The sequence below is a fragment of the Ictidomys tridecemlineatus genome, chromosome 12, assembly GCF_052094955.1.
Source record: "Ictidomys tridecemlineatus isolate mIctTri1 chromosome 12, mIctTri1.hap1, whole genome shotgun sequence".
In the NCBI taxonomy this organism is placed as follows: domain Eukaryota; kingdom Metazoa; phylum Chordata; class Mammalia; order Rodentia; family Sciuridae; genus Ictidomys; species Ictidomys tridecemlineatus.
Genome location: NC_135488.1, coordinates 109,236,496 through 109,257,183, shown reverse-complemented (window position 1 = coordinate 109,257,183; position 20,688 = coordinate 109,236,496). Strand labels below are relative to the sequence as shown.

The following is a 20,688-nucleotide window of genomic DNA, read 5'->3' as shown; positions in this document are numbered from 1 at the left end:
GTTCACAACATCACCATCTTTCAGCACCAGTTAACCCTAGCATGCTGAATCCAGTGGGTATTCACTTGTCTATTTACCTGTATAGAATACATTTTTTGCACACCTGTTATAGGTACTGAGTAGTAGAAGCAGTGACATTGTTTTTTAGGGCTAACCTTTCTTATTGTCTTTTTATTATTTTTTGCATTAAAACTATTTTTTAAATTGTGGCAAGATGATATACAATTTACCACTTGATCATGTCCAAGTGTACAGCTCAGTGGTATTTGTAACATTACACAGCCTTCACCACCACCCAATGCCATGACTCTTTCATCTTGTCAAACTGAAATGCTAACTTGGGTCTGCTTTTAACAGGAGAAGCTACAGGATATTTCTTTTATGATTAAAAATCTATGAATCGGAGCAGAGAAAGAAAAAACAGTCTCCTTCCTACTTTCATAGAAACAAATTAACAAATTGGGTAATTAACCCTTCGGGGTCATGTCCACAGCACATCATTCCAGAACAGACTGACGTGGAGAAAGCACTGAGACTTCCCATTGAATGTGAACAAGAGTTTTGGCAAAGACACGCAGGGAGTTCATTTTAAAGACACCTGCTCTCTTTCCAGCTGTGGTGGCACGTGCCTGTATTCCCAGCAGCTTGGTAGACTGAGGCAGGAGAATAGTGAGTTCAAAGTCAGCCTTAGAGGCTTAGCAAGGCCCCAAGAAACTCAGTGAGACCCTAACTCTAAACAAAATGCAAAAAATGGCTGGGGATGTGCCTCAGTGGTTACACACCCTTGGACTCAGTCCCCAGTAGCCCCTGTCCCTCCCCCCCCCCAAAAAAAAGGCACCTGCTCTCTTTATCTTTGTCTTGATTGTGACTGTTACAAAAAAATGTGACACCTTCAAGCTTATCTAATCGAAGGTCATATTCTAATAGCACCAAGCACTCCCCAGCTCTTTACTGATTTCCCACTTGACTGTGTCTCCAGAACCTATAGGTTTTTCTCCCAGGGGCACTTTGTTCGGGCTGGTGGGTAGGGGCTGAAAGGCAAGCAACACTGGGTTCTATTTCTCTCAGAAGATGCTATAAAACAGGTTAGCTACCAGGGCTGGTGAGGAAGTTAGTCTCTTCACGGAAAGCAGAGACAGTGCTGAGGATGAGGCCTGGTCATCAGCAGGGCTGATCTAGGGTGGCACTCCTGTCACCATCTGCCACACCCACAGGCTCCAAGCCAGACCCTTAAGAAGTAACGTCTATCTAGAGTTTTAGACTCTCTTACTCACCAGATCCTGCCTAAAACCTGAGAAATTGATAAACTCTCCTGGGAAATGAAAGGTGACAGTCATCAGTGTATGGTAGCTCTCTTAAAACAAAACAAAAATAGGCTTTCACAGGCGTCTAGACACTTTGCAAACCATGCTTTCTAGGAATAAGAGGATTTTAGCCAGTGAATAAGGGGGCACTAAAGTTCACGTCAGGGTTCAGAGAAGGAAGAGATGCATGTGGCTGGAGAGAGTGGAAAGGAAAATGTCGGGGAAAGGCTAAAGCAGGGGTCACGGGAAGAAGTTCTCCATGATGAGATCACTGTGTGGAAAGAGGGTTGTGGCTGTATTAATGCAGCTAGGCCAGGAGGGAGACCAGCCAGGACAGAAAGCAGAGACTTCCCAGGGCACAGAAAGGAAAATGAAATGTATCAACCCTTTTATCTCTGTATCCTTCCTTCCTTTCCACACACACTGGGTAAGTTTTTTCAGGAATGATGTTATCCCGCTATATGAATCACTTTATATTGTATCTTTTTCTTTCTTTCTTTTTTGGTGCCAGGGATTGAACTCAGGGGCACTTGACCACTAAGCCACATCCCCAGCCCTATTTTGTATTTTATTTAGAGACAGGGTCTCACTGAGTTGCTTGGTGCTGCACTTTTGCAGAAGCTGGCTTTGAACTCATGATCCTCCTGCCTCAGCTTCCCAAGCCACTGGGATTTCAGGCATGAGCCACTGCGCCCAGCTATTTTAGTTTTTTTTTTTTCTGATTTCTCAAAGCTATATGAATGTCTTAAACAGAAAACTAAAAATCCATAAGCTAAGAAGACTATAGCTAGAGAATTCCGGAACTCCAGCTTCCAAGCGGGGAAAATGTTAGAAAGAAAACACAAGAAAAATGTGCACCGTCTAGAAGATAAACAAAAATCAAACACCCATTCATTACATTCTTCTTCTTTTTGATGAATGTATCAAAAATCATAAGCTAAATGAATTTCTCATGGAGATATTTATTTGGAGAAGAGGAGAAGCACAAGTCTGTAACCAAGATTCTGAGAACCCAGACTACTGAGTGTAAGTATAAAACGGTCTGAAAGAAGACGGTACTTGGTGGCCAGGAAAGAAGCCTTCTCATCTCAGCTGTCACATGGCCGCATCTTAGCAAATCTTAGGAAAACAGAGTTAAAACTAAGTGGGCTAAAAGAGCTCAGCTGGAAAAACCAAAATACACCCCGTTGGTGGTTACTTAAAAACAAAAAGAGAAAGATTTCACATCAATTTTTTTTTTAAAATAGAGAAATTTCTTAGGTACTTAAAAATAAATTTTTCCAACAGTGTGGCCTCCAAGTGGTGCAGAGTTAGAGACGGTCAGCTCCTCCCTCCACACAGTTGAAGTGACATTGTTTGATACAAATAGACTGGACTTTGATGTGACCACGGAGAGTCGGAGGGCCGTGGTGAGCACCTTCCTTCCCTGGTGCTGTGAAACAGGACCCTCAGCCCCTGTCTCCCTCTCTGGGAACGGTTTCTCTTGGCAGGGTTCCTAGCCTCCCATGAGACGTGTCTCTTGTGTGGTCCTGTTTAGCGGTGATGGAACGGGGTGGGAGAAACCAAATCCGTCATGCTCCCTTTCATCCAGGCTTAGAAATGGGTTGGCTCATTTTCTTCCATAATTTGTTGTTCTTAATGGATATGTGATTTCTCCCTCCTTCCCGGTCACAGAACTGAAGTCACTTCCTCTTCCAGACAGTAATCAGACCCTTAGTGCTGGGAGCACAGTTCTGCCTTCTCAGCCAGAATGCGGAAGGGTTTTAGGGGATTAAAAAACCAGAAGCATCAGCTTCCCAAGTGGAGAGTGACAGCTGGGAGAAGCTCACGTAGGTCTGTCTGTCTTGCTTTTCAAATGGGAAAAGGAATGCTGGACCCTAGGTCACATTTAAAATTGGCCCAAATCCCTGTAGAAGTCCATGATTCATCCCCCTTTCAACTAAAGAACCAGATAATCAGAACTAACTAATGAGAAATTTATTGACTAGATGTAAGACTTTGGTCATATTTATTGCATTTTGACATCATATTTCCAGGGTCTAGAACAGTACCTGGTACGTAGGACATGTTCAAGAAAATTCTGCTGAATGGATGATTTAAATGTACTCCTCACTTTGTGTTTTGGGATGGTTTTCCTGCTTGGCTTTGAACTCTGAGATATTTGGAGAAAAGATCTGTGTTCTTCTCCTCCACAGCCACACAATGCCTCTCCCACTGGAGACACAATCAACGTGTTGATGAATCAATGACTCAGTGAGAAAAATGACCAGCTGGCTGAGAAGGGTGGGCGCTGAGAGGCAGGGAGGTAAAGAAGTCAAAGAAGGTGCTGTTGCTTCCACATCCTCTTGTCTCTTCTCCCCAAGATGCTTTTATACTATCACATCTCTTACCATTAAGATACATGCCTTGACCTGCAGTGAAATCGGCTATTCACACCTTCATTAAACACACATGTTAATTACCCACCTACAGCCTTCATGTCTCCTTGGTGTGGTTTGCATATCACGGGTGTTTCTTCTGTCTGGTAGAATGAAAAACTGCCCTGTGTTTACCTCCTCCAATCCTAAAACATTTTGCTTTCTGGAGAATTCCTGTGAGAGGCTTTGGAGGTCTAAACTTCTGGCATTTTCCATATTCAGATGTAACTGGTGATCACATTTTAAAAATTTATTGTATTTTCAGATGTCATGAAGTGACATCTTGAAAAGGACCCTGAAGAATTAGTGGTTGAAAAGGTTACCTATATTTAGTCCACCTATAACCCCTTAAAGCATTTGCTGAACGAGCAGAACTCTAACCACGGGCTCTGTTTTTCTATTTTTAACACAAAGAATGACCTTTCATTAATGAAGGTACGCACACATGCGCTCGCTCTCTCTCTCTCTCTCTCTCTCTCTCTCTCTCTCTCTCTCTCACACACACACACACACACACACACACACACACACACACACGGGGATGCACACCAATACTCAAGATGGAAATGATCTGTTTCCAGTGGCAGCCAGTGAAATCTTTGATGGTGTTTCCTCTAAGAACCGCATTCTAAACTTCAAATCATCGTCAATTATTTCATCAAAATTGAAGAGAACAGTTAAACAAAGCTGGCTTACTCCTGCTTCACAATGAAGCTGTTAAAATCCCTGTGATTTACACAGGCAATTTCAGAAACCGATACTAGGAGGAGCCCTGAAGCGAGTGTCTCCCAGCTGGCCATTATCTAGGCAATGATTTAAGGCCGTTCTGGACTTGCTGTTGTGCAAAGCATAAAAAGGATCATGGGCGCTGTGACCTTGCACACACACCTATTATCAAGAACACACAAGGGCCACGGTTGTAGCTCAGTGGTAGAGCACTTGCCTAGCATGAGTGAGGCACTGGGTTCAATCCCCAGCACCATATAAAAAAATAAAAACAAATAAAATAAAGTATTGTGTCCATCAACAACTAAAAAATATTTTTTTTAAAAAAAGATCATATGAAAGTCCAAGTGTCTGGGATTTTTAATGGAAAAGAAATGATCTTGCTGATTAAGATAAGGAGTATCAATCTTGCTGGCAGGGGATGTATCCATCCTCCTGTGGTTGGATTCCCTGATGATGGGGAATGGTTAACCTCATGGTTTTGATGTCACCAGGTGAGGTGGAAGGTCTGTGGAGGACCCTGAATCTTATTTAAGCCAAATGCTTGGCACTCCACTGTGCTAACGGAGAAGAAGGTACTCTGTTTGTCAGGAAGGTCTTTGGGAACCTGCCTGGGGAGCATTAGCAGGCCTCACCTGGAGAAGGGCTGCCAAACCAAAGCGTTCTTATCTTTGTACATCAGCCCACGGCTCATCCTGTCTTCAAAAGCACCAGGAGCCCACAAACCTTCTCCCAACAGTCTACTTAGGACTGGATGGAGAATTTGACAGTGTATCAAATTCACCTAAAATAATATGAGGAGAAGACTCAATTTATGAGGAAATGCCTCTGGTTTTGATGGAAGCCCTGGCATTTCATCAATGGGATATATATAGCTCTCCCTGTGCCCGGATGACTGCTGGATAAACAATGAAGAAAGAACAGCAAGAAGGATTTGCCAACGCCATAAATTAAATCTACAGCCCTTCTCCCCCACCCACTTCCTCAGTCCTCACTCATCCCTTTCCCCTTCAAGAGGAACTAAGAATGCAAATAATTATCTATTATTAACATTTGAGGATGTGAAATGGTAATGATTTATAGCAGAGTAACAACTGCTTATGGTCACAGCATGAAGTTGCAAGAGTCCACTGGAAAATATAAGTGAGAAGTGAGACATGGTTGACATATTTATTTGCACAGGACATTAGTCAGCACACACCAAAACCAAAGCCCTTCCCATGGAAGCAGCACCCCAGGGAATGAAAAGAGATGGATATTCTGGAAGTACTGGCTGTTTCCTTCACAGGACTGGGATCCCCGGGTCAGGGCAGCACTCCAAGGATGGAATTTTGAGATGTAGACTACGGCCATCGTGCCACTCAGCTCTCAGCCCCCAGGGCAAAGAAATGAACTCCCTGGGCCCAGATCAGATCTTGGCCAAGGAGAGACAAGCTACAACAGCCCTCTCTCCTCCCTATCTGTAGGGTCATAGTGAGAATTATTATATACATGGAAAATAGGAAAAAACAAAAGTGCTCGAAATTGCCATAAACTGCTTCCCTGTTGATTTTTGTTTTTTCTTTTGTCAAGTGAGGATACTGGACCAAATGGCCACTGACCACCTGATATTTTCCCCCTCTCCCCTTCCAAGGTCTCTAGCCTTCTCTGATGGACTTCAGCAGATGCAAGTGTGCCTGAGGACAGGTGAAAGAAGAGTTCAGTGGTGGCACGAAGTGGGCCTGAGTGAACCATATCAGGCCAGCCTGCCCCTTGACACCTCATTTTGTAGAATTGGATGCTGCAGGCCTTTTGAGAACACAAAGATGTGGAGATTGCAGCATTTCCTGACCACCACCCCGCTGCTGCTGATGTTCTTAGTAGTCCTGTGATGTTAATAAATATGGGTTTGTCTCATGAGAAAACCATATGTGTAGCCACTAACTTCTGAAGAATATTTTTTTTTCAGCCCAGTCAAACATCTGCAACTCTTGCTAGCGCAGCACCTGCTATCCGTTCCAGCTGGCAGACTTCCTCCCTAACACCTGTACCACTGTCTGTCTTATTTCCCCGTTAACGTGGAAAACTCCTTGAAGAAGAGGTGCTGTTCTTCGAATGCTCCTCTTCCATGTGCGGTATCTTATCCCTCCAGAGCTCCCTGCCCACTGAGAACCCACCTTCACTGTTGCTGCTTCTACCTGGAGAATGCAAAGGACTCTTTGCATATTGTCACTTAATTAACATCTATCAAAACCAGTAGTCCTAAGATTATCTTTCATGTCCAGTCTCATGCTGCTGGATAAGACACATAAAAATAGAAGTATGTGATACCATCCAAATCCTCACCTCCAGAAGATGAATACTAGTGAGGAGATGAATATACACTTGCAGAAGAAAACTAACCATGCTTGATTGCTGATAGTACCTCAGAAAACGGCTGATGTCCCTGCTAGAGCAATTATCGCCATTGCATTTAGACGCCGGCTTTGTCTTCCTCCCCAAGGAGACTGAGAGCTCTGCAGCTATTCACACCCAACTAACAGAGTGGCTGGTACACAGAACAACCTTCAGGATAACATGAATGATGGGATCATAGTGACTGTAGTCAGGTGATCCATTTCCACAGATAAAGAAAATTATATTGCAATCATCTGTACTTTTTTTTTTTTGTATTTTTGTACAGATGTGCAACACACACAGGCACACACATCCCACCCAACATGTTAGTCCGTTTTTTATTGTTGTGAACAAAATATCAGCAAGAAAAACTTAGAGAAGAAAGGTTTATTCTGTGTCATGGTTTCAGAGGTTCAGACTATTGTGGACCAAGTCCATCACGCTGGGCCTAAGATGAGGCAGAATATCAGGTGAGAGAGTGGAGGGCTGCTGCTCACCCCATGGCAACCAGGAAGCAGAGAGTGAGTGGGGAGGACAAGGCAAGAATAAGCACCTTTGCAGGGCATGGCCCCCATGACCCACTTCCTCTAGCCCCACCCACCTGCCTATAGTTACCACCCAGTCAGTCCATTCAAACTGGTGGGAACTGAGTAGGTTACAACTCTCACCATCCAATCATTTCACATTGAAAAATTCTTGCATTTACACAAGAGCTTTTGGGGGACACCTCATATCCAATTCATAACACACACGAAGGAATATTATTCAGTCTTAAAAACAAAGAAATTCTTGCCAACCATAATAGGAATGATGTTATGCTACCTGAAATAACCCAGTCACAGAAGGACACACACTGCTTGATCTCACAAAATGCATCAAAAAAGTGCAACTCATAAATGGAAAGTGTAAAAGGGTGTTTGCCAGAGACCTAGGGGAGAGGAAATGGGGAGCTGCTAACTAACAGGTCTTAAGTTTCCTTGGTGCAAGATGAGGAAGTTTTAGAAATCCTGTGCCCAATGTTTGCCTACAGTTAATAAAACTATGGTGCATTTAAAAATCTGATAAGAGGATAGATCTCATGGTAAGTGTTCTTGTCACAATTTAAAGAAAAAGGGAAAAAGCAATAAAGCAATCAAAATATATCACATGAATTTGTTTCAACCCTGTGAAGTGGTTTCAATCTTCCATCTCATTTGGAAAAATTCAGGGAAATTTCAATATGTGTTGTATATTAGATGATATAAAAGAACTAGTGTTAATTTTGTCAGGTGTAAATCTGAATCTATGCAATAAAATTTCATACTATTAAGATGTAAAAAAAAAAATCCACAAAGAATATTGCCCTCATACTAACAGAGAGCAAGTTAGATAATCTACAAAATCTTTGTTATATTTAACCCACAAGAGAGCTGAGGTTGCAAAACACTGAATGAAATACAATCCAGACAGTAGGCAGACTGTCCTAGGAGGTGAGGCCACAGGTACTTTCACATTTGGCAGAGAAGGGGCAGGGGTGGGAAGCTTTAATAAATGTAGGCCACATGTTCTTCCAGTCTGAAGGATGTGTGCAAACCGGCCTGGAAGCTGAGCAGTCTGGGAGTCCTGGTAGAAAGGGAAGCTGTGTCTATCTGCCAGGGTTTTTCCACAGACCTTCACCCAAGGCTAACAAGATAAACGGAGAGCAGGAAGGAAGAGAACACACAGACAGTGCGGGTCCAGGGCCCTGGCTCTGCCTTGAGGGATCTCAGATCAATGATCCCACTCTTGGTGCTGCTTGAGCATGAAGCAGGGGCCACCTCTCTGAGGGACAAGAGGAGCGCCGAGGGAGATGCCCTCTAAGGCTCAGGTGGCCAGAGCTGCTGTAGTATCCCAAGCAGGAAAGCAAAGTCGTTCCTGTTGAGTTGAGGGAACCACTATCTGCGAGGCTCGGGGACAATCAATCTACTGCATGTCTCTACCCATCAGCCTATTCTAGATTTTTCAGTGGAACGTGGTCTTTGTGACAGGCTTCTTTCACTTAGCGTGGAATAGCACGCTGTAGCACTGCATTGCTTTTAGCTCAATAATATTACATTAAAAGGATGTATCTATCACATTCTATTTGCCCATTTATCAGTTGATGGGCATTTACTTTGTTTTTAACTTTTTAAAATCTATTTTTCAGCTAATATAGATAATGCTGCTATCATATACAAGTTTCTGTGTGGACAAATATTTTTATTTTTCTTGGGGGTTTATGCACCGGAGTGGAATAGCTGAGTCATATGTTAACCTTATTTTTAGACTTTTGGTGGAACTTCAGACTGCTTTCTGAAGCAGAAGTACCACTGTGCTTTCTGACTAGCCAGTGTATCAGATTCTGATTTCTGCATATCCTCACTGGCATGTTTTATCCTCTCCCTTTTGATGAGAACAATCCCAGTGGGTGTGCAGTCGTACCTCATGGAGGTTTTCATTTGCATTTCTCTCATGGCTAATGAGAGTGAACGTCTTTTCATGTGCTTATCGGACATTTGTTTGTCTTTGGAAAAATGCCTACTCAGATCTCAAAGGAATCTTTGATAGAGCAAATTGCTTACTGATTGGGGGGGAAAAAAAGCTTCTTTGAAGTGAGGTGGTTGTGCATAGATTTTAATCTACTTGAACCTCTACTGTCTCGGAGAGCCTTCACTCCCGGGCTGTGGCTCTGAGAACTCCAAAGGTTGCTTGGTGTGGCTCCCCTGTCCTAAACACTCGTGGGTAGGTGTGTCACTCCATGCATTAGATAAAGGCAGGCCCCAAAGTGGCTGATCCGCAGAAGCGCCTGGAAAGGTGGAGAAAAGCAGATTCTTGGGACTGGACCCCAGAATCAGAATGTGGGGGTGAGGTTCAGGTAACTCTATCAGAAGAGATCCACCAGATGTTTCTAATGATCATTTTGGCCTGGGAACCACTGGTGCCACTTCCCTGGAGGGCCCATGCTTTCACGTGGCGCACTGGATGGCATCTTGGAGGGTCTGACTGGGCTCTTCTGCTGTGATGGACATGCTTTCTCCTCACTCTGTCCCTCCAGCTACCATTCACCAGAGAGGTAGGGAGCCTTGCTTATCTCTGAGTCTTCAAAAGGAAGTAGAACAATGACCAGAATGTAGAGAAAGGAAAAGAAAAAAAAAAAGTAGAGGGATAGAAAAAATAACAAAAAAAAAAAGACGTTAAGTGTTGTGGAGAAATACAAGTCCAAGGTGCAGGAGTAACCGCAAAGGTCAGCAGGAATTTAAATCAGATCTTTGCAACTCAAAAACCCAAGGACAGATGTGTCTAATTTTATATTACTTTTTGACCCAAACTAATTATATCTATTTGACCCAGTTCAATTATATTCCATTGCTGACTTCAAAAAGAATATTCAATGCTCAAAGCAGAAGTGCCAAAGTCATTTAAGCTGTCGCTACATGCTGTGCAGCCTCGTCCCCCTCTGCCCCTCACCCTTAACTCTTTCCCATGCACCCTTCATACACAAAGCCACACAACTTCCATCTGCTTTCCTGGGGGCCACCAGTGTCAGCTCACTGCCCATCTGACCATCCCCTTCATGCTCTGTCTTTTCTGACCGCCTTGTAGCACCTGAGTCATCTGCACTCCTCCTGAGCACGGTGTTCTCCTGCCTGCTTGGGCTGAGCTGGCTCTGAACCTTCTTCACAGGACCAGCCTCTGTTACCCAGGCTCACGTGTGCTCCACACCCCTGTTCAACACAGGCTAAGTGGTGGGTCACAAAACTGAGCGAGGCTCAGGCTCTGTCCTCAGGAATCTCAGCTCAGTAAGCTGTCCCCGAATCTCTACAGTGTGGCCTCTTCCCAGGACCCTCTACCTACTCAAGCCCCCTCCCAGCATGAGCATGCCTAAAGTTCCCATCTGCTCACGTCTTGTCTGCTTCCTTGTTTTCCCACGGGATTTCCACCCTTCTCTTTGAAGAAGAGAGCTACGGCCTTCAGCTCCTCAGGTTGGCAACGCTACTCTCACGGTCTAACCCAAGCTAGCCTTCCATTTCAGCCCCCAGTTCTTTCCAAAAGGCATTTGGTGGCTCTGTCTAAATTGGACTTCTTGCTGTTCTTCAAACATACCTTCCTATTCCAGTCCCCATGCCTTTAATCACACTGTCGCATCTGCTGGAAGACTCCTCACCCCATCTGTGCCTTCAGAAAACAACTCATCTTTCGAAGCCTTTTCCAAATGCCACCTCTTGCAAGAAGAGACCTCCTGGTCGTTCCGCAGCCTCCCATTAGTTGTGTGTTCTTTTCCCTTCTTTACCCCCATGGCATACTGGGTCTCTCTCCTTAGATGGTCTTCACCTCTGTGCCTACAGCATTCTCCACTCTTTTCAGAGGCTTCATTAGACAATGACTGTCCCCAGTTGTATGGCTTATATGAATAGTCACAGCTACACCCAACATTCCTAAACTAGACTGACCTGAAATCTACAGACTCAAGGGCAAATCATGCCTGCAGCCCATCTTTCCTATCCCTCCAATTTACTTATTTTAGGATAAAAAATACCCCAATTAATATTTTTCTATGGGATGTCTTAGTATGCGGATCCGTCTCTAATTAGGAATAGATTATGACGGCTGTGGAGTTCCAGGAAGCTGCTAGTGATGAACACTTAAAGAAGGAGGAGAGCTAAAGAGGCCTGTGTCCCCATTTCAGGTCCCTAATCAGCCTCCACGTGACTTCGGCCCAGTTAGTTATCTTCCCAGACTCCTGGCAGAATAAAGTTTATTTTCTCCTTGGGGCTGATGAGAAAATAGACTTTTACACATTTTTCTAAATTTGCAGTTTTATATTTTCCTTAAATCTTGTAACTCTAGCCTTAGTGGTGAGCCACCAGACGTGGGATCCCAGTCTATTCTTACTTCTCTTGAGGATATTCAAATCTCCACGAATGGAGGTTTTGTACCAGAAGTAGCATCGAAACTTGATTTCTAAGTGCTGCATTTTGCCCCCATGACCTTTCCTTAGATGAAATGTTCAGAGAATGCCCAGAGTACAAGAGTGAGCAGATCACAGTGCTTGGCTAGCAGGGAGCAGGGGCACAGTCCCTCTCGGTGCCGCTTGCCTGCTCTCCAAGTGGGGAGGGGATTCCTGAGGCAGAGCCTCAGAGCTCCAGGGACCACCAGTTGAAAACCCCTGCTTTCTCCCTGCAGCCTTTACATGTTTCACTTTAAATGTTTTTATAATCAGACGTGAAAAGAACTCAACACTGGTCTTTTTTTTGGTACTGGGGATTGAACTCAGGGGCACTCCAATTCAAAGAGCCACATCCCCAGCCCTATTTTGTATTTTATTTAGACACAGGGTCTCACTGAGTTGCTTGGCACCTTGCTTTTGCTGAGGCTGGCTTCGAACTCGTGATCCTCCTGTCTCAGCCTCCTGAGCTGCTGAGATTACAGGTGTGCACCCCTGCGCCCGCCCGGCAACACTGGTCTTTATGGGACATGGAAAGCCAGAGGTCCAAGAACAATCAAACAGGTAAGTGGGATCACTGACCTGTGGCAGGTGCATATGGAATTTAGGGCTTCCAGAAAGGCTACTCTGGGTGCTAACATGCCCCAGAGGTGCCAGTGAACAGAGTATTTCCTTGCTGTTTTTAGCCTTGGTGTGCTGAATCCAACAATGCAGAATGCACATGGTAAGAAATAGATGGGTGCAATTAAAAATGTAAATAATAAAAAGGGCGGTAAGACTGTCCACAATTTGTTTTGTAAAAATTCTTTAAAGTTATTAATATATAATAAATGACTCATTCATCCATCTACCCATCCCAAGCCAAAGAGCAACAACAACAATAAAAGACTGGGTGAAACCAGAAGAAACCTGTAGGTGAACATAATCCAGATTATGTTTTTAAATATATGGGTTTTGGGGACACTTTTCCTTTACAAGTAACCTTTTAAACACACCAAACATCGTGAAAAGATAACCTAAGGAGCTTTTTTACCTTTTGTTATAGTGCCCCTTGGAAATGTTTTCTAGCACTTAATAAATCTGCTTTATCTATATATAAGGAGGTTTAATCTAAACGTAAAGAAGCTCCAACTATTTTCATTAGTATTGATAAAATGCTTGAAAAATCAAAACTTAAAGTAGATTAAAGCACAACAATACTAATACTGAAGAAGAGACATTCAACTGTGCTTGCTATTGTGAAATTATAATTTTAAAAGTGGGTAACACAAGTCAAAGGCAGAAACTTGAGCTAAGTTGGAATAAACAATAACATTTGCACATGTTTACCATCAATAAAAATAAACTAAGAATCTGTCATGATTCTTAACAATTTTTACCTGAGGGAAAAAAATAATGCTTTTGATAAAAAGACATCAACTTTTTGCATAAAATGTTTATCCCAAATCCTAAAATAATTTTATACAATCAAAAAATCCATAAAGAACAGATGGATATGACTAACAAAAAATAATCTGTATGCCTTATTTATGGTATTGATCACTTTTTTCTTTCCCTTCTAGTGATATTTGTTTTATATTATTCTACATAAATGAATATGCTTACTTTTTTGGACTATGACACAGTAATTCATACCAAGTTTTAGAAAAGGTGCATGATAATTTATGCTACACCTGTAAAAGCTCATCACTTCTAAAATCAAAGAAAACCAAGGACATTCTAAAAATGTTTTCTACTAGGCTTCCAAAAAAACAGAAAGAATGAGAAATAAACTGATTTTAGAAATGATTTCAGAAAGGAATGCAGAATACCATTTGGATTTGGTTTAAGTATCATATAAAATCTTACTGTTAATTTCCTTACCAACAAGCTATAAAAAGCGAAAAGTTTCCATTATTATGCTATAATTTTTGGAACTTACTTTCAAAATCCAGGAAAAAATGGGGATAGTTTTCAATTTCCCTGGTAAGGACTTTGAGCAGGTTTCCCATCCCAGCAAACCTAGAAAGGCAACACAAAAAGAAAGACACTTAGAGACATAAAAAATAGACCTTTAGCTACCTCTGAAGACCAAAAAGAAGACACCTCCATGCCCTAAGATGAGTAACTCATTCCTGAATTGGTTACAGATAAACATCTCCGAGGTGCTGTATCTCCAAAACATAGGTACATCTGGCCTAAACCATATGAAATGATAAAAAAAAGTGTCATAATGTCTCTCAGGAGAATACACTTGCACCTTGAATCTCTTTCACTACATATAAAAAAATTAACCAGAACATCCTATTAAAAGAATTAGGTATTTCAATTTTAGGAAGTAGAGTTTTGTGTATTCTGCACAATGCTTCCTTTCCCCTTCACCGATCCTCTGAATCCTCACAGTTAATACTCCAGCTCTGCCTCATTTCCATTGCATGGTCATTTACATTGTTGGGGAACATACCATGTCAATGGATAAGCAGAAAAAAAGAGGGTATTTCTAAAATATCTGTCTAGAAAGGTAAGTTTCTTAAAATTCATGGGAAACAATTCAGAAAACACAGCTAGGGGTTCCAGGGACTTGCCAGTAGGTATAAGAGACAAAACTTCTCAGAATGTAATTATAGACAAATCAAAGGTCTCATAATGGGACATTTCAATGGTAAAGAGACTGGACACTTAATGAAGAGTAAAAATTAAAAGGCTAACATCCAAAACTTACCAATGAAGCATCAGTCTAAGACATTTAAAAAGTGTTTCAAATCAACAGAGAAATAGAAATTTGTTACATATTTTGGGGGGAACTGGATATTGAGCCCAGGGGTGCTTTACCCCTGAGCTACATCTCCAGCCCTTGTGGTGATTTTTAAACAGTAAAATTTCCACTATTCTTAGATGTAGACATTAAACTGTCATCTACACCTCTCCAGACTAAACTCACCCATTCATTCACTCATTCACTCAACACATGTTTTTGGATCAGTATGCAGGCACTGGGTCTGAGCTACTTAGAAAGCAATCTTCTAATTCTGCTATAAGTGACCCTTGTGACTTCCATACCCCATTTTTTGAAGGATCAATATTAAAAAATCATGGCCCGTGAACTGCTGGGCTGCAGTTTTGTCTGCTTAGGGCTTCTGAGAGTAATAATGTTGATATGGAAATTTTTAAAAATACACCACTACATGAGAAAGATGTATCAAGAGAAAAATGCACTTAAAAGATGACTCTATGTGTGAGAAGATGCAGCAAACATAATCTGGCCTCCTTGCTCTTCCACCGAGAAGCCACTCACACATCTGCAGACCTCCCTCATGGGAAAACCTACTGACACGAAATCAGAAAAGAGACCAGGTAGAGAGTCTATTCTTCGCCACAAGGCCTCATCCTAATCCCAGCTCTGCTTCCGGCTCCCTCTAACCATGGAGGGCAAGCCACTTCATTCCTGTGATCCTCAAGTTCCTTATCTGCAAAACAAGTTCTTGAAAAGTATCGATTGCACCATGTTGTGAGGATTAATGAAATGATAATGCAAAATGCTTAGTGCAGCACTTAGACAAAATTTCAAAAAAAAAAAGAGAGTTACAAGCTCTTGGATGACAATAAGAGTTGTCATCATCATCATCATCATCATCATCATCATCATCCTGATTATCTTAACAGCCTTCACATACTTATTTAGGATGTTCCTATGGAAGGTGTATTTGATAGACTGTATGTGGCTCCAGGGAAGATAGGATCAATGGGGAAATAAGGAGAAAGGTCTTCATTCAGTGTCCTGAAAAAAAATGTCTAGCCATGAGAATTGCCTGAATATTGAGTAATTTGCCTTATGAAACAATGTGCTTTTTCTCACTGGTGATGTCTAAGTAGTATAGCATCATCCCTAAATGATGCTATAAAAAAGACTTATGTGTTAGGGAAAAGGTTGGACTAGATATGTCCTAGATCTCTCCTTCCTTGAGGTGCATGACTACACATGGGTGTGCATGTGTGTGCAATGGAAAACAAGCACCATATTTCCCTCTTCCAAAAGGTCTTCCCTATCCCATTGTCATTCTTCCTTTCTCTCCTGCTTTTATGCACATTTCCTTTACAGATATTTTTGAGCAAAGCCCTGTGTGAAGTGGGTTCTGCCAAATTGAACGGCTGCAGCTGACCCAGACTGTTCCTCCACTGGGCAGCGTTCATGAGTCCCCTTTCTAGGGAAGAATATTGCCAGTTTAATGAGCAATTTGAGATCAAACCTGCAGACCCTTCTTGCAGGAAGATGATTCCACCATTTAGCAGAAGCCCTGGCTTACATATGTAATGACTTAATGGAAGAAAAATGTTTTTAATTTCCTTATTTCTGTGCTATGAATGTGTCACAAGACACTTTGGTGAATTTGGCTCTCTTGTCAAATTCTGTCCTGGGCATGATTTTAGTGTCCAAGTAGCTGGGTGGAAAATAGGCCAAGCCTTTGAAGTTTGTAACAGACGGAAACAAACGTACATAGAAATGCATCCAAGTATTAGCTGTAGAATTTTCTCTCTGGCTGAGTTGACTGGCTAATTTGGGCAAATAATCTGGAGCTTGACTCTAGCCTTAACCATGTTCAGTCACCTGGAACGCCCAGGATCCTAGATGTGTCATCTATCAGAACATCTAGAACAATGGCTGTGGGGACCTGTGTACTGTTAGGTGTTGGGGTCAAGTCTAGTCCTATGAAGCCTAAAATACATGCCCTTCAAACCCAATGAAAGATCAGTACAGAAGCATTTCCTTCCATCTCCTTTATGGCAAAGGAATTTGATGTCCATGCTCTCTGCAAGGGTGAGAAGCATTCAAGGGAGTTTCTTCTGGTGCAGGGAGGCCTTCAAATTAACTTGGAAAAGGGGAAGAATAGTGGAATAGTAAGATGGGAAGAGAGAGGAAAGCAGTATGTGACCTACAGGTTATCTGGGTCATTTTCTGGGAATGGTTTATCAATTTGGATCTGAGCTTCCAGGTAGTCGAAGCAAAGGAGAAAATAGCTGGTCTCTTTCAAGGTTTAGTGTTCAGAACACAAACATCAGCAGGTTAAGAGTCAAGACAAAAACCCATCTCCAGCTAGGAGCAGAGGAAGTTGTATCTGAGCACGAGCTGAATCACAGAGATCCCGTGGGCACAGCTGAACAGTGGCAGAGTGGGCCGCCTGGCAGTCCAGGGTGGTCTCTGAAATGCTGGGGACTCTGGCTTCAATGTACTATCAGTAGCTTCCTGGCCACCCTCCTACTGTGACCTGTGCTCATCTGTCCCAGTTAGGTCAGCTACTTGCCACCCTTCTCTGTGCTGTGGGGACTTACGTCAGAGGGCACACAGCAGTCGGGCCAGAACTCTGAGTGCCCACGAAGACCTTAACCCAGGTCTCATAAGACAATGACAATTCTTACCAGTTTTATAGGTAAAGAAGCTGCTTAAGTAGGTTCAAAGGAGAGTAAGGTCTCCCCAATGACAAAAGAGGGACAGGAAGACCATTTGAAGGAGAGAAGTATGACAAAAAGGTAGATGCAAAAACACTAAAATACAATAGAATCCATAAAGGAGGAGGTGAGAGGTGTCACAGGCTTGTTTACTAATTGACACTAGTATGTTGCAACAGTCAAGCTTCCTTTCATCACACACGTGCACATGTATGTACAACACACACACACACACACACACACACACCACACACACACACACACACACTGACTCCTCTGTCACCATGCAAAGTCACCGCTACTTAAGTTCTAGTTAAATTCTCCCTGGAATTGATGTAGTCACAATGTTGTCCCTGATGTTCCAAGATCTAAATTTCCTCCTGTGGGGGGGGTGTGACCCAAACAAGGACAGAGTACAAGGCCTTGGTCACCAGGTGAAGAGACAGGAAAAGACGCACCAGCTGGGTAGGTACACATGAGGAAATGGGGCACTGAACAGAGGCTCTTGGACCCCCTTGCCTGGGCTACTCCCTGTTTGGAGAACAACACTGGGAGGTGGTCCTCTTATCAATGGCCACTTGGGATGGCCTTTTGCTCTTTCCCCAGGCCCAGAACTCTCTGGACACCAGCCCTTCTCCACCAAAGGGAAGGTGCACAGACATCTGGGTCCTTGGGCTCTGGCAAGATGGCTTCAGCAATTAGCTGGGCCTCTTTTCCCACGGCACTGCAGACTAGACTTACCCATAAAGATGAACACACAGTCTTGAGAATATAAAGCAGGTCAAAATAACAAGACCAACCAAGGATCCAAAATCTGCGTATTGTCAGGAGCAGATGGGCAGGATCATAAAGAGGAGTGCTTGAAAGAGTCCAGAAATCTGAGGTGCAATCTAACTCCCCGCTGTTCCTGAGCAAGTCATTTTGGCTGTGAATCTTGAGTTCCTTATCCATACAACAGGACTAGAACATTATTTCATCTGCATCAAACTCTTGCAAAGACTGAACAAATACTATACGAGCTCCATGTAGTCTGTAAACTGCTGTCGAATACCAGGTGTAAATACTCAACACTGAAAACACACCCGACAGTTTAAGATATTCAGGGAATCAAGGAAATACATGCAACATCCCCAGAATCATATGATCTGCAGTTTTTCAATCTTTCATGTTGGCTCTCCCAAGATCCATAATCCTTTATGTGTGTCTCTTTCACAACAAGCTATAATCAGGTAAAGTACTGACAGGTGTTAGTACCTGAAAGAGATTTTTCTACATGCCAGACAGTGTATTTTAATTATATTTTTAATTTCAGCCTCAAAATATGCATAAGAGAAAGATATATTGTTAAGTGATTACAGAATTTAGACTCATTAAAATTAAGTATAGAAGTTAATTGGAAAACACAAATCCATTTGAAAGGAAACTGGATTTTCAGAAAAACAATATTTGCACAAGTTTGTAACAATTAGAGGTCAGGATATTCAGATAATAAGATAACCCAAGTGTAAACAAATGCTTCTAAAAATATGAATACTGAGGTGATTCTATTGTAATGTTCAAACAATCACCAAAAACTACAATTTTTAACCAAACAACTGTGTTTATATGTGCCCATTTCATAACTATAGTATCCCATTTAAGGAAAATACAATTGCCTAGTGAAGAAAACCTAATCAAAGTGGCTCATGAAATACGTCGATTGAAAAGAAATGAAAACCGGGAACAGTGGCACGCGGCTGTAATCCCAGAGGGTTGGGAGACTGAGGCAGGAGGACCACACATTCAAAGGCAGCCTCAGCAACTCAGCAAGGCCCTAAGCCACTCAGCATGACCCTGTATTGAAATAAAATATAAAAAAAGGGCTGGGGATGTGGCTTCGTGGTTAAGCGCCCCTGGGTTCAATTCCTGGTAGAAAGGAAGGAAGGAAATACCAAAGGACAAGGGCTGACAGCCAGCCTTCTAAAGGGACTGGGGCTGCCCGAGGGGAGCCATGGTCTCAGGGCTCAGCTGAGGTACACTGACTGTAGGAGCCAGCACGCACTATTTTGAGAACGGAATCTATCTGGAAGGACAGAATACCTCCTAAAACACCCTCCATCTGGACTCTGGAAAAGTGCTCAAAGGTGTCCACTGAATGTCAACATGTGAGAATGGCAGCGTGTACCAAGTACCTGTGAAATACCAGAGTGGAGAGAGTGGCCGCTGTCATAAAGCTCATCAGTGCTGTATCGAGGGCCCACTGTGCGCCTGGCAGCACATCTGGGCTTCCCCACACTTCATTTCCTTCAAGTAGTGATGATTACCTTCACTGTGGAACAGCAGGAGATTCAGAGTGGTCGACCAGTCTCCAAAGATCACAAGAGAGTGGAAGAGAGTCTGAGTGACACTGAAAGGTGGGGAACTCACAGTCTGTGCTCTGTTCTGCACAGGAGGGGACCTGGAGCTCCAGAGCCCCCGTCTGGGCACGTCAGAGAGCCAGTGGTCTTCCAGAAGGCCTGCAGGACGTTGCGCTGTTGGGTAGATCAGCTCTCTTTTCTGGGGAGAGAGTCTTAGAGCTTCCATCAGATCCTAAAGGTCTGCTCTCCAGGAGCATGCTCAGGGCAGGTACGGGGAAGTGTGTGTCCCTGAATCCAGAAAAGGGGAGACTGCAGAAGTCTGAAGTGAAGGACACAAGCTCAGGGTGCTGAGCGAGCGCCTGCAGCTGGGAGCCATGAGAAGTGAGAAGGAAGCGAGGCCAGCGCCTGGGCAGGTTTCCCCAAAGCAGGTTTATTTCTCCAGGCTGTAAGATTATTTCCAAACAGGACTTTCATTTTGTTTTTCTTTTCCAGAGTCCAGACGGAGGGTGTTTCGCTCGTCACTTTAGGCTCCCGGCGCGACTCTGCCAAGGGAGGCACCCGCCTTCACCGGGTGACACTTTTGGATGTACTCGTGGTATTTCCTGTGACCACTGCTTTGGCTCTCGGCTCAAAGGCACATGTACGGGGCCGGCTGTTGCACTACTGGGTGAAACACTGACTCTAAAAAAAAAAACCATCCTCTGCTAATATTTCCAATTTCCAAAAAGAGGAGATAATTAATACCCTCCCCCCACATTTTGGATGAAAAAAATGAAATGACACTCTCAGCTGCATTCCCCGAGCTTAAAACCCAGTGAAAGCAACCGGACCTTGTTTAAAAAAGATGTGAGAGTAGTTTGCAGGGAACAAGATACAACAAAGGGCACAAGCTCAGGGTGCAGAGCAATGTGGATGATTACCTTTGCCCAGGCACACCAAGATTTCGGTGATCAGTTTTCATGATTAAAGATCTTATAGAAACACCCAGAAGATTTTTTTTTTTTTTAAGCTATGACTAAGTGGAAGAAGAATTCCTAAGTCAACACCACCTTCTTCTACAACAAAGAGCAGAAAGTAAGAAAATAAATAAAATAGTAGCCCTACCAGTTTTGTTTTCTAATATTTTTTTCTTAAGGTCCAAGATGACAGTCTCAATCCCTCTA

General features: G+C 43.0%; 1 protein-coding gene across 2 annotated transcripts in view; it reads right to left on the bottom strand.

Moving 5' to 3' along the window:
- The window catches only part of Cyria (CYFIP related Rac1 interactor A), a 99,149-nt gene that overhangs the window by 15,960 nt on the left and 62,501 nt on the right, over positions 1-20,688 (bottom strand). For both annotated transcript variants that reach the window (XM_078029640.1, XM_078029641.1), the window contains one exon: positions 13,687-13,766. In XM_078029640.1, the coding sequence (XP_077885766.1) occupies positions 13,687-13,756 (70 nt within the window). In that variant the 5' untranslated portion in view covers positions 13,757-13,766. The remainder of the gene's footprint in view (positions 1-13,686; positions 13,767-20,688) is intronic.